We start from the raw sequence: 14,214 nt of genomic DNA, 5'->3' as shown, positions 1-14,214 counted from the left end.
GTGTTTAATAGAAGTGTCTTTATAGATATATTTTTTGGATGTATCTCTTTATATATGTGTTTAAAATATAATAATTAATTATTATTGGTAATAAGTTGGCAGATAATATATTGGTAATCTATACTTTTCCTTTAACATATATATCCTATTTTTCACGGAGGAAACTGAAATGGCAGATAGTGTGGTGAGTAGCATTGTTTCGTTTGCGGTGGATAACTTGTCACGGCTACTTGTTGGTGAAGTGAAGTTACTTTCTAGTATGGAAGATGATATTACTTCTCTGCGTAATGATCTCAAGTTCATGGTAGCGTTCTTGAAGAATTCTGAGGGAAATCGCAACAACGAATCGGTGAAAGAGATGGCGGACCAGATTAGACAAGTGGCTTTCCAGTCTGAGGATGCCATTGACACATATGTTGCTAATGTTGCCAGGCACAAAAGCTTAAACAAGTTGAGGATGTGTTTCTACTGCACAGGCCACGTGGCAATACTTCATGAGTTGAATGCTCAGGTTAAAGCAATCAAGTCCACTCTTAAAGGTATATATAGAAACAAAGTCATGTATGGCATTGATGAGCATAGTGGTACTACAAAAGGACGGAGCAGGTGGTGTGGAGTATCTCCAGATCAGAGAAGAAGGAGAGATGTGGAAGAAAGAGAAGTGGTAGGATTGGTGCATGAGTTCAATGTGGTTATGGAGAAGCTCATGGAACCAGATCCTAATCTTAACGTGGTTTCCATAATAGGCATAGGTGGTTTGGGAAAGACCACCCTTGTTAGGAAGATCTACAATAAAGATGAGGTGAAGAGCATGTTTGATTGTTGTGCATGGAGTTATGTGTCCAATGATTATAAAATTAGAGATCTACTTTTAAGCCTTTTGAAATGTTTTAGAATCATCCATAGATGAATGTAAAGATTTGAGTGTGGATGAACTGAAGAAGAGGTTAAGTGAATGCTTGAAGGGAAAAAAGTATCTGGTAGAGCTTGATGATATTTGGAAAACTCAATGTGGGATGAGTTGAAAGAGGCGTTTCCAAACGACAAAAATGGTAGTAGAATAATCATAACAAGTCGTCTAAAAGAAGTAGCATTATATAGCAATGCAACCCTTGTGTATGACCTTCCTTTTCTTGATGAACAAGTTGGAAACTCTTCTCCAAGAAGATCTTTGGAGATAAAGAGTGTCCATTTGAGCTAGAGCCTCTAGGTAGAACAATAGCTATCAGAGTAACGGGTGGAAATGGATAAAGAATGGGTTCAAGTTGGCTACTATTATCACCTAGTGGATTGAAGGCATTCATCCATCTAAGGTATTTGAAAGTCCAAACATTTTCTACAAAGATTTTCTATGCTATCTTTGGAATCTAGAAACGTTGTATTTATGGCATGATGAAGTTATTATTCTACCAAGCAAAACATGGAAGCACAAATCACTCAGAAATATTTTTATAAATAAACTCTCATCGGTTCACCATAACATAGAGGAAAGGAGCATCAATGTCTCGCATTCGACACTATAACATTCCTCTCAACCATGTCTCAGAGTGAGGTTATATTGGTAAAAACTCAACTTGTAATTATTTTTAGGTGAGGTTAATAGTCAATAATCGTTATATAATAATTTAATCAAATATGTTAAATCATCAAATGGTTTTGGACTATGATCTTCACATGAAGACAACTTAATGCTAGTCTTCACCGGTTATATTCATCATCAACAGCCAAGCAACGCAATTCAAGTTTAATTTTTCTATGCTTTTCCATATTTCTTGATTGTCGTTTAGTATGTTTCACTTAGATATGTGTTTCCATCACCATGTAAACTAACTATGCCAATATTGAGGAGATGCTTTAATGTTCTTGTGTGTTTTACTACTAATGTTATGGGTTCATTTTTAGATGCCATCCATAGCCAAGCAAGCCAGCCCAATAGTTTAATTTTTGTATGCTTTTTGTTGTGTTTATTTTATTTTATTTGATTATTTGGATCTTTGTACTAATTTTTTTTAATTGGGTCCTTACAAAATTAAGTCAATTATTGCTAAAAGAGATTTAATTGAAAAAAAAAAATTTAATACAAGGACACAATTTAAAAGAAAAAAGGTATAGAGACTTAATTGAAAATTTGGCGAAACCCTAAAACAGAGAGACTGGATTAGCAAATTAAAGCGATTTAATTCACAAAGATGAACTAATGCTATTGGTTGAATTTAACAATTAAACTTATGTCTGTAAAGAAGACTCCACATACATGATCCAATAATAACTCACAAACACACCCTTCATCTTCAGGTCTTCAAATATGAGCAAACTAATAAAGATGGTTAATCAACTTTTGAGAATTAAATATGTGATTTAGATTAGAAAATTCTTTTCTTGTAACGTACCTCTATGCCTAAAAGATAATGTTATGTAGTGCTCTTATTCTAAAGTTCTTTTCGATTTTTTATTTTTATTTTTTGATTCTTCTTTTTTGTATGTAGGTTTATGATTAGAATAGGATTGAAAGAATTTGAGATTTTTTTAGGTTTAATAATTTTCTTAGCTTTTTGGATGCTACTTGTTTGGAGAGAATTTGCATGTTTAATGAGTAAGATTGTGATTGAGGAAGTTTTTGGATGTGATTTGGAGGAACTAAAGCTAAATTCGAAAGGAAATTAATGATCCTAAACGGTTAGAGATTCGAGAGTGTCAGCCAGTGTAATATGTGTGTTATTCACGCTCTTATCAAAATATTATGACTCATTAATAATTAATGAATGTTAAATAAAATAAATTTTGACTATTTTTTTTTGTTTTTCTGATATTATCGTATTTTTTTATTATACATACCTTTTCGATTACTTAGCATAACTAAAAACCAAATATGAAAACTCAAATCACCAAGACATATAAACTTAAAATAGTTTAGCTAACATGTATTTTTTGGACACATAATAAAAGGGCAAATGACGCATATAAACCAAATAGAGGATTGTTTTACACAATTCCACCAAAGAAAAAATATTATTAGGTTTTACTAAGAGCACTTTTTTATATAGTTCGAATTAGAGCTATTCGAATTACACATACCATAGTAATTCGAATCATACTGATTCGATTCACACACACTAACACACGCTTATTCGAATCACCCTGATTCAAATTACACACTAATGTACACTAATTCGAATCACCCTGATTCGAATTACACACACTAATTTGAAACAGCATCATTCGAACTAGTCCAGAATTTCGTGACCATAGTAATTCGAAACAGGTTGTTTCGAATTACCCCCTGTTTTCCCTATATAAAGAGTTCGAAGTAACCTTATTCGAACTACTATTCTAAATCCACGCCCCACCAAATCCCAGAGAAAACAACCCAGTACAATTCCAACAAAGGCTTGAGCAGAATATTTAGCTGATGGGGGATAATCCGGATCGATTTTATCGTTTGGATGGAGTAGTCCATATAGCTGGTGTTATCAATGAAGAGGTCAGTACGAACTTGTTCTTTTAAAATATGAGCGAATAAGTTATTTTTTTAATATATATTTTTACCTTTGGTGTGTTAGAATGGTAGTCATTATGTACCGTTGCTAAGTTAGATAGGATTGCCATACAAGTGGTTTTGTTAGTGGTTTTGTTAGTGAATGATGTTAGTGGTTTTGTTAGTAGTAGTGTTAGTGGTTTTGTTAGTGAATGATGTTAGTGCAACGGCAGCAGGGTATGCGTCTGGGCGAGAGGTACGTTCCGTACTTACAGATGGCCGGCTTATACCATCTTACGGGGCTGAACGAGAGATGGTTCAGACTGGATGAGCCCCTGGTCAGTGCGTTCGTTGAGCGCTGGCGTCCGAAGACGCACACGTTTTATATGCCATTCGAGGAGTGCACTATTACATTGCAGGACGTGGCATACCAGTTAGGACTGCCGATCGATGGACATTATGTCAGTGGTTGCCTAACAGATTTTCAAACATACATCCAGGGTGGTCGGCCAGCGTGGGTATGGTTCTAGGAGTTGCTGGGTGTGTTACCTCCACATCATCATCACCATCATCATCCAGCAATGCATCACCCATCCCAGCCGGTGCCCCACACTGTAAAGAAATCGACACCCTCTCCACGATACCAACTTCTCCGCCACCACTGCAGTTGAGATCAACAGCGAACGACGGGGAAGCGACAGGCTCGTCCCGAGGTGCATTCACAGGCACGGACGAAGATGCACCAACAGGTCTCGAGCTAAAACCGGCTACCGTGCCTAGAGTTTGGGTATTCCGATCCGAACCTCCCGAACTAGATACCACATCAACCAACTTTGTCAACAACTCAGGTGTCCTGACCTCGGAAAACTGCCGACGACAATGGAACAGGACCTGCAAATCCTCGTCACTTCCTATAATGAAAGAATCATACTTCACGTCATCTCTAAGCACTGATATCGGAATGCGATAGAATAACTTCTGAACCCGTTTCACGCCTTGCAGCTCAAGTTTCTGTATTATAGAATTCAAGAAGTTATCGAATCTCATCGTAGGTCTCATAAAAGTACTTAGAGGATCTTTATCAGTGAACTTCACACCAGAGCGTGTTTTTCTCTTAATCGACCCTCTATAATGCACCAACACTACACAACTCTTCTCACTAGCCATTTTGTCTCACTCAAATGAACTCAATTCACGTTCACACCATATTTATACACGTATGGGGCTTCCTAATTCGAAACAGCCAATTTTGAATTATATATACATAATTCGAATCAGCTAGATTCGAACTGCCTATTGAATTGCTCACCATATAATTCGAATAAGAGTGATTCGAACTGCCCCATGCATGATTCGAATCAGTTCGGTACGAATTACCTAGCATGCATACTCCCTCATAATTTGAACAGCATTGATTCAAATTACTATTGTTTTTAGTTCGAATTACATAAATACATGCTTTTGGTTGATCCATGTCTTATTTTTCGATTTTGGTTGAATCATGTAATATCTCATTCAAACTGGTTTAATACTGCAATTTGTCCCATAATAAAATTATTAATTAATTTTTTTCATACAAACGATATAAAATTTAAATTTTCAATATATTTATTATGCATTTATTAGAGAAAACTATTTAAAATTTTCTATTACTAGCAATTTTAACTTCTGCCTTAAGAAGACAGGTTAGTTAAACCCTAATTTAAACGATGACACACAAAAAAATTGACTTTATTTTTAAATTAGTCAACATACTCATTTTCCCTTGTTAGTTTTTGTACCAAAATTTTTTTCTAAGAGAAATACTTTTGACGGTAATATCAAAGAAAGTTTCTCCTTGCAACGTTGCTACCTTTGATGATAAAAATGACAACTAACTGCTTTATTTATATGTTTTGCCATTGTGATTTCAGTTCATCCACTAGATTTGTGAAATCAACAAACTTTATCAGTAACTTGAAGAATCAATGTGCCTGCCAATAAGTAAAAGAAAAAGGTACACGAAAGAATGTGTAGCTAAAAGCCTAAACTCAAAAACATATAAAATTCAAGAATTAGTCCTAAAACATACAGTCACAATAATAAGCATGTATATTGTACTCCGGAGCGGATCCTCTCTAGTGAAGAAAAAACTGGATGGTGTTAATTGTAATCTCTTATCCTTTATTGTTTTTTCTCTCATATTTATTTTTGGTCCTACTTATAAAGTTAATGGTAACTGATAAGAGATAACACTTCATCTGCTCAGGTGTTAAAAAAATTAGAGAGGATCCATTTCCTGTTGCGGAAATGTTTGGTAACCAAAGAAAATTAGACAAAAACAATCATAACTTGCCTTATTTAACATTCATTAATTGTTGCGACAATAAATGAATATTAAATAAGACAAGTTCTGACCGTATTTTTTGTCTCCCTAACATTACCCCTCCTGTTGTACCCATCTTCATAGCTAACATTCTACTATGAATTAATTAACATCCACTTGCACATGCATCCACTTGGGTCTGCTCAATCATGTCATAATTAATTAATGGGATAAGTTGATCTTAACAATAATGTAAATTTGTTTAGGCGTAAAAATGCAAATTTTTAACTCTGCATGCGAGTAACGACAACACTCTACTAGTCTACTGTACTCCACTAAGCTAGTGTTGGTGCATAGATTATTTAATTGAATTAGTACTTTTCATTTCTATTATAATATCACAATTACCTTTAATTTCTTTTATACCAATGAATTTTTTAAGCAACTTGACATTACTTTTTTGAAATCGTCTTATCTTACCCTCTCTATTCATACTGTGTATGTCTTGCTCTTCTTCCCAGCTTTTATATGTAATGTAACACACAATCACTACTACTTTACTTCTTAGTTCTTATGTGGTTAATTATATGTGTGCCTTCTCTCTTAATTACTGGTACGTTCTGATCATTTATTTTCTCTCATATATATTTGATTGATTTGATTCACTTTATATTTTCTTTCTTTATTGTTTTAGGGAAATTGGGAAATATATTCCATTTGAATAATAAGGATACAGATCTTCAAGATTTTTCACTTATTGGTGAATCATACATAGTTTGGCGAGTATTTGGATATGTATTAATAACTATGCTAATACTTGATTTTTTCTTTTCTGGCAGATTTTTTTTTAAAACAAGGATCTGTTTGGTGGTTAATTTATCTAACAAATAATTAATAAAATTTGACAAAAAAAAAATTGTATTTTAAACAAGCAAAGAACAAGATTTAAGTAGTTAGCATAAGGCTATTCAAATTTATCATTTATTTTTATTTCTTTTTTATATTTTCTTTAAGAGAAAGAGGTTTTTTAACGAAAAATGAAGCCCAACAAATAGCTATTCAAACTGTTTATGAAGCTTACTATATAGATTGAAGAAGAAGAACCATTGCTATATTATATTATTACTGTAAAAGTAATATTAACATCATAAACTTACTCATATATAGAAGATTTGAAATAATTGATAAAGAGAGATAGCTAGGGAAGAGTAGTGTAAGGGAGAGATATAGCAACAGAACAAGGAAAATAAGAACAAGCAAATTTTTTAAGAAATTGCTCCTAGTTATAACTGCAGTAAGGTCCAGTTTGGGTAACTAACTTTATTAAGCTCCTTTTGATAAAATAACTTAAACAATAAATGATTCTGTTAAAAGTAACTTATAAATAAGTTATTTTGTGTTTAGATTTTTAACTCTAAAAGTGCTTATTTTAAAGAAATGTAATGAAAAGTAGAAATATTATGAGAGAAGTCATTTTTTTTAACTTCTCTATAAGCTCCAAAATAGCTTTTTAGAAAGTTGCAATTTGGTTTTAAAAATTGCACCCGACATTAATACTACTACTTTTTATAAGTTAAAAATGAAAAAAAACTACTTCTAGAGTTTCCAAACGGCCCTAATAAGTATCGATATCTACTTATTTATTTTGCTTCGCTCATTTTTTTAGTTTTATTTCTAGTGGACTGAATTACCATGAGCTATGTAGATGTGAATAAGATGTTTAATTTATACAAAATATTTATTTCTTAGAAAAAAAGATTATTTCCAAATTCTTTTAATTTGATATAATATGGTATAAATTTTACAATATTGTCCTTGTTATTAAATATTCACTCATCATCTCCTTAATTTATTTTCATGTCAAGTCAGAAAATGAAATTGAATGACATTGATGATGGATTATAATTAACCCACCATATATGTTTGTTTGTTTCTATCTAATATTTATTTTCATTAAGAATTATTCTTCACATATAAGTTATTTATACATACAAGTTTATACAAATTATTTATATTGTATTATTTAAAAATTTTTGGTGTATGTATATTGATAAATTTTGTATAATTCAAACTCTTCCTTTTCTTTCTTGCATTATAAAAGTGAATTTTATTGAATTAAGATTAACTTGTATAAACTTGTATGCCAAAAAAACTTGTATGTGTAGCAGGTCTGTTTCATTAATTGTGGATGAATACTAATTAAAGCAAGTTCTGTTGTTTTTTTTGTTTCTCTAATATTATGTTATATTTTATTGACTTCCTTCTGCATAGATGATTTTGCTTTCTTGCTTGCCTAACACTCAACAATGTCCTCTCAATTTTGTCCTAGGATTGTAAGATGGTGGACACTGTTGTATCCTTTGTGCTAGACAACTTGTCGCGGGTGCTTGTTAGTGAAGTGACATTGCTTTCAGGTGTGAAGGATCAAATCAAACCCCTAAGTGAAGAACTTAAGTTCATGAACATTTTCATTAAGAGTTCTGAGGGAAAACACGATGATCCCGTGGTGAGAGAAGTGGTGAACCAGATCAGAGATGTAGCATACGAAGCTGAAGACGTGATAGACACCTATGTCGTCAATGTCAACAATCAAAGAAGCAGAAACATGTTGGGAAAGTTACTCCACAGCAAAGACCATGTGATGACGCTTCATGAGGTGAATGATCGGATTACCACCATCAAGAGAAGGATCGATGATATCTATGAAAACAAGTCTAAATATGGCATCCAACAAGGTGATTTTGAAAGTCATTTTAGAAACAAAGAATTTGCAGAAGACTCATTGCTTGCAAGAAGGAGGGATGTGGAAGAAGAAGAAGTAGTTGGCTTGGTGCATGACTCCGATGAGGTGATTAACCACCTCGGTAGCAGAGGAGATTCGAGTCGTAAAGTTGTTTGCATACTAGGCATGGGTGGATTGGGAAAAACCACTCTTGCTCGAAAGATCTACAATAGCGACAAGATCAAGACCATGTTCCGTGTGTGGGGTTTTGTGTCCAATGATTACAGAGCTGAAGAACTCTTAATAAACCTTTTGAAGTGTTTGGGATTATCTGTAGAGGAGTGTAAAGATTTAAATGATCAAGAAAAAATGAAAGGAGAAGTCAGAAAACGCATGAGTGGAAAGAAATATCTGCTAGTGCTAGACGACATCTGGAAAACTCAAGTGTGGGACGAGTTGCAAGAAGCCTTTCCCGATGACGACAAGGGTAGCAGAATATTAATAACTACACGTGTTCAGGATATTTCTCACTATACAAGAGCAACCTTCACTTACAAACTCCCATTTCTTGATGAAACTCAAAGTTGGGAATTGTTTTGTAGAAAGGTATTTTGCAAAAAAAATTGTCCTCTTGAACTAGAACCTCCTGGCAAAGAAATGGCTAGTGCCTGTAAAGGTTTGCCACTTGCCATTGTTGTGTTAGCAGGTATGGTTGCCAAAAAAGAGAGGTCACCAAGAGAATGGCATAAAATCAAGAATCATGTTTCTTGGTATCTTGCTCAAGAGGAGGAATATCGAATTGTGACCAATATTCTGAAGCTTAGCTATGATGACCTTCCTCAAACATTAAAGCCATGCTTTCTTTATTTGGGAGTGTATCCTGAAGATTATGAAATCCATGTGAGAACATTGTGTCAACTGTGGATAGCTGAAGGGTTCATTCAGAAAAAAGAAGTTGGACCATCGAATTCACCAGAAGTAGAAGATATTGCCGACATGTATTTAGATAAGCTGGTGGAACGGAGTTTGGTGCAAGTTGCAAGTAGGAGAACTGATGGGGGTGTGAAGACATGTAGAGTCCATGATCTTCTCCGAGACCTCTGCATTTCAGAGAGCAGCGAAAATAAGTTTATGGAAGTGTGTACGACATTAGATGCTAACAAGTGTAATCCCCGTAGGATGTCTCTCCAGTATAGAGGAAACCTGAGGCTAACCAAAGATAACCAATCATCTGCACGCTCTCTGCTTGTATTTGGTGAAAGAACTATCTGGAAGAGTAAATCAGAAGGGTGGAAACAGATAGAGAATGGTTTCAAGTTGGCTCGTGTATTGCATATGAACCTAGTGGAGCTACATTCACAACCAAGTGGATTGAAGTCATTGATCCATCTAAGGTATTTGAAACTGATAGTAGGTTCTCTAAGAATTGCAGGTGATGTTTTAACTTGTATATGCAACCTTTGCAATCTAGAAATGTTGCATCTAGAGTTTCATCGTGACTCCGATCATTTAGCTCTACCAAGCAAAATATGGAAGCTGGAGTCATTGAGGCGTATTTATTTTCGCCAACTGTATGCAAAGTGGGATTGTACTGGAGTATCAATGTTGAGTGTAGAAAATGGGGAAACAAGTATGGAGAATCTCCAGACTCTGGGTTTCATTCATCTCGATTCACAACTAGCAAGTGTCCTTAACAAGGGCATGTTTCCCAACTTGACAAAACTAAGTTTATGGCAACATCTAAATAAGTCAAATGATGAAATATTAGAGAAGATTTTGCAGTGCCTAAACAAACTCCGTACGCTAAAGGTACATAACATCAGTAGGCTTCCATTAGATCCGAATGTGTATCCCAGGAGTCTCTCCAAGATTACCATAAGACGCCACTGCGAAATAGACTCAAGATTGATCAAGACTCTGGGACAGCTTGTCAACCTGCAAATCTTGAATCTAGAGTTAGCAAGCATGCATTACGATGTTAATTGCGCGGCTGGGGACTTCCCACAGCTTCAAGTGCTACGTGTGAAACTGTACAAGAGGCTCCCTGGCAGGTGGAAAATAGAAGAAGGAGGAATGCCACATATTCGATATTGCGACCCTGAAAACCTGCTCAACCGTGATCAAGACTGAAGTTATATTCATCATCTACAGTCATTAAGAGAAAAGGACAAATAGGTCCCTGACTTTTTGCCCTGCATTGACTATTGAAAAATACTTTTAAGTCCCTGACCTTCACAAAACTTAGACGGATCAGTCCTTAACGGAGGCATTTGGACGGATCAGTCCCTGACGAAGGCATTTGAACAAAGGGACTGATCCGTCCAAATTATGTGAAGGTCAGGGACTTAAAAGTATTTTTCAATGGTCAGAGACAAAAATGTCCGCGGGACAAAAGGTTAGGGACCTATTTGTCTTTTTCTCTCTTAATTTTTCTATGCTTCCGTGTGTTTTCAGATTATAGTTCATTATTTTTCATTACTAATAGTGTGTGACTTTCCTGGTTTTCAATTCCCATAATAGTTCTCTTTCTTGTTTAAAAGTGGAGTGAAATGAATTGTATATTATTCAATTTACTGGTGTTGATTGTTTGGATTCAGATGCATTTCATACTGAATTTGAAGATCTTTTTTCCAAGGAATGAAATCCAATAGTTGCAAAGACAACAATATCCTTAGTAAAATGAAATTGAAGCTATTTAAGGTGTTTGAATGGAAGGAAAGAAAGATTGCTATGTTGATAAAGAGCATCCACATTCACAAAGTAAAGGGTTTCCTTGTTAATCTCTAATAATCTGACATTTTAGAACAGAGAGACCGGATTAGCAAATTAAAGCGATTTAATTCACAATGATGAACTAATGCTATTGGTTGCATTTAACAATTAAACTTATGTCCGTAAAGAAGACTCTGTAAACATGATCCAATAATAACTCACAAACACATCCTTCATCTTCAAGTCTTCAAATATATATATGAGCAAACTAATAAAGATGGTTAATCAATTTTTGAGAATTAAATATGTGATTTAGATTAGATAATTCCTTTCTTATAACATAATAAAAGATAATGCTATGTGATGCTCTGATTCTAAAGTTCTGGAGATTTTTTTTTGACTTTTTGACTTTTTCTTTTTTGTAGGTTTATGATTAGGTAGGGTTGGAAGAATTTAAGATTTTTTTAGGTTTAATAATGTTCTGAAGTTTTTTGGATGCTATTTACTTATTTAGCTTGTTTGAAGAGAATTTGTATGTTTACAGAAATATTTGGTAACTAAAGAAAATTAGTAAAAAATAGTCCTAACTTATCTTATTTAATATTTATTAATTATTACAATAATTAATGAATGATAAATAAGATAAGTTTTGGTTGCCTTTTTTTTTGTCTCTCTAGTATTACCGACATGTTTAATATTGTGATTGAAGAATTTTTTGGATGTGATTTGGAAGATCTGAAACTGAAATTGGAAGGAAATTAATGATCCCAAATGGTTAGAGAGAGGAGTGTAAACTGTGTAATATAGAGCTGGCAATGAGTAGGGTAGAGAGTAGGGTTTGTATCCTACTCTAACCCTACTTGCGAGTTGAAAATTTTATTAAAACTCTATCATATTTTATCTGTGGGTTGAGAACCCTACCCGTACTCTAAAATTCTAAACCCTATCCTATCTTATCTACAGAAATATCAATTTTTTTAAATAAATATAAAATTCAATCATTTCGAATTTCATACATATTAATAAAATAAAAAATAAAAAACTAATGCTCTAAATTATTAAATTAACTAATTAGTTTAGTGGTTGCTTCATTTATTATAAGTCATTATACGAAGAAAATTATGAGTTTAACTCTCACCTCCTTCACTATATATCTAAGTTTTATGAAACGGGTTTAGCTAATATATATTTTTAGGACACATGATAAATGTAATAACCAGAAAAAAAAAAAAAAAGAAGATAAGACGTGGGGGAGCTGTCCACGCGAGGAGAGAGAGGGCCACACCTCGTCACCGCCGGCCTGGAGCTCGCCATTCGTGTCTTGTCGCGTCGCTGCTAGCCGCGTCCAGCTCGTTGCCATCGCGTTGTCATCAGAGGCTAGAACCGAGAGATGCATCCGAGAGAGGGGACGAGCGTGAGAGAGGAGACGAGGACGGACAGCCGCCGCGCCTTGTCTACGTTGCCGCTGAGCTTCAACCGCTGCCATGCCAAGTCGCCGTCGCCATCATTGAGACAGAAGAGAGAGCTCGAAGAGAAAGAAACAGAATGTGCGAGAGGAGCCGTCGTGAATAGAGGGTTGTTCTGTCACCAGTCGTCGTTCGGGTGAACCTTGGTTGCTAATGGAACTGTTGGTGCTGCTGGAGCTAAACCGTTCCTGTCAATAACCCAAACTATCGCAGCTCCACCTTGTCGCTGCCCTAATCCAAATCCTACGCTCATTCGTTCCATTTTACTTCAATCCTCCTCACCTTGGATTTTGGCACTCCGGGTTCGGTATCTTCGGTCCCTTGAGACCAAATTGTGAGTAGACTTTATATTTATAATTGTTTGATTGTGCATCTATAATTATTTTGATCTATAACTAGTATGATCTTTGAATTATACTCACTATATTTGTCTTGAATGATTTTAAATTGATTAGTATAATTGATTTATTTAAATAATTCGTTTTTATGAAGTTTATGCTTTCGGAACTATACATGAGACTATATATATTTTTGATGAAGTTTTGCACTTCTAAAATATTTGATTTTACTTGAATATCTATTTTTTTTAAACTATATATATTTTTGATGAAATTTTGTATCATTCTAAAATGTTTGATTTTACTTGAAAATCTGTTTTTGAAGCATTGAAGTAATTGTTAGTACTCACTTACTTTAAAGATTGTGAAATATGTTTGAAATTTCTTATGATTGAGAAGTATGATTGGAAAGATTTCTGATGAAAAAGTAAAATATGATTTGATTTGATTCTATACCTTATATATTTGAAAGATCAAGGATTTGTTGTATTTGAAATTATATGTTTTGAATTGGTTTGGGAGGCTCGTATTAGAAAACTGTAGTTAATGGTGGTTATGACGTTAATTTAGATGCATCTAACTCAGACTCCAGCTAGCAGGGGTGTTGCTAGCCTAACGTGTAGACCACACGCTAGATCTGTTATTCTGTTAGGAAACACAAGAGGAAAGGGCTACCCATAGAGGTGAAGCCGCTCAAGTGTGGACTTTTGATTTGATTTCTGTATGAGAACTCTCTTATTGATTCACTTATTATTATCAAGTATTATTTTCTAATTAAAATTATTTTGATATAATGTTTATATGGTCTCATGCCGATTATAGATGTATTGTCTAGTCATTGAGTTGCAAAACTCACCCTGTTTTTCTAAAAGTATTTTTCAGGAACAATTACTTGTCTATGTGAGGCTTTCAATTCAAGATGTACGATCTGCAATGAGTACTTATTTGTTGACGAGTTTTTAGATGTATATATGCTCCATACGACAGAGGCATGATCCAACTATTTTTAATTATTTTAATTTTGTTATAAGTGTATAATTATTTATTTTAGAACTTGTATAATATTTGTAACTTTCTTATTCAACTTATATTTGAGTCGGTTAGACTTGCTAGGGGACTATTTTCCTGAGCGCCGGTCATGGCTCATTTTGGGCTGTGATAATAAAATTACTAATTAAAAAAGTTTTTATAAAAAA

The 14,214-nt window shown here is 34.2% G+C and overlaps 2 protein-coding genes across 2 annotated transcripts; both read left to right on the top strand.

Annotated features, from left to right (window-relative positions):
• LOC107637450 (disease resistance protein RPP13-like) lies at positions 170-1,025 on the top strand. The gene is made up of 2 exons (XM_016340862.1): positions 170-809; positions 895-1,025. Exons 1-2 carry the CDS (start codon positions 170-172, stop codon positions 1,023-1,025), a joined length of 771 nt encoding a protein of 256 aa, XP_016196348.1.
• Positions 6,220-10,781, top strand: LOC107635644 (disease resistance protein RPP13). The gene is made up of 2 exons (XM_016339168.2): positions 6,220-6,393; positions 8,110-10,781. Exon 2 carries the CDS (start codon positions 8,119-8,121, stop codon positions 10,630-10,632), a length of 2,514 nt encoding a protein of 837 aa, XP_016194654.1. The 5' UTR covers positions 6,220-6,393; positions 8,110-8,118; the 3' UTR covers positions 10,633-10,781.

This window comes from Arachis ipaensis, chromosome B04 (genome assembly GCF_000816755.2).
Source record: "Arachis ipaensis cultivar K30076 chromosome B04, Araip1.1, whole genome shotgun sequence".
NCBI classification, from domain to species: Eukaryota; Viridiplantae; Streptophyta; class Magnoliopsida; order Fabales; family Fabaceae; genus Arachis; species Arachis ipaensis.
Note: the sequence above shows the minus strand (reverse complement) of the source record. Positions and strands in the feature narration are given on the sequence as shown.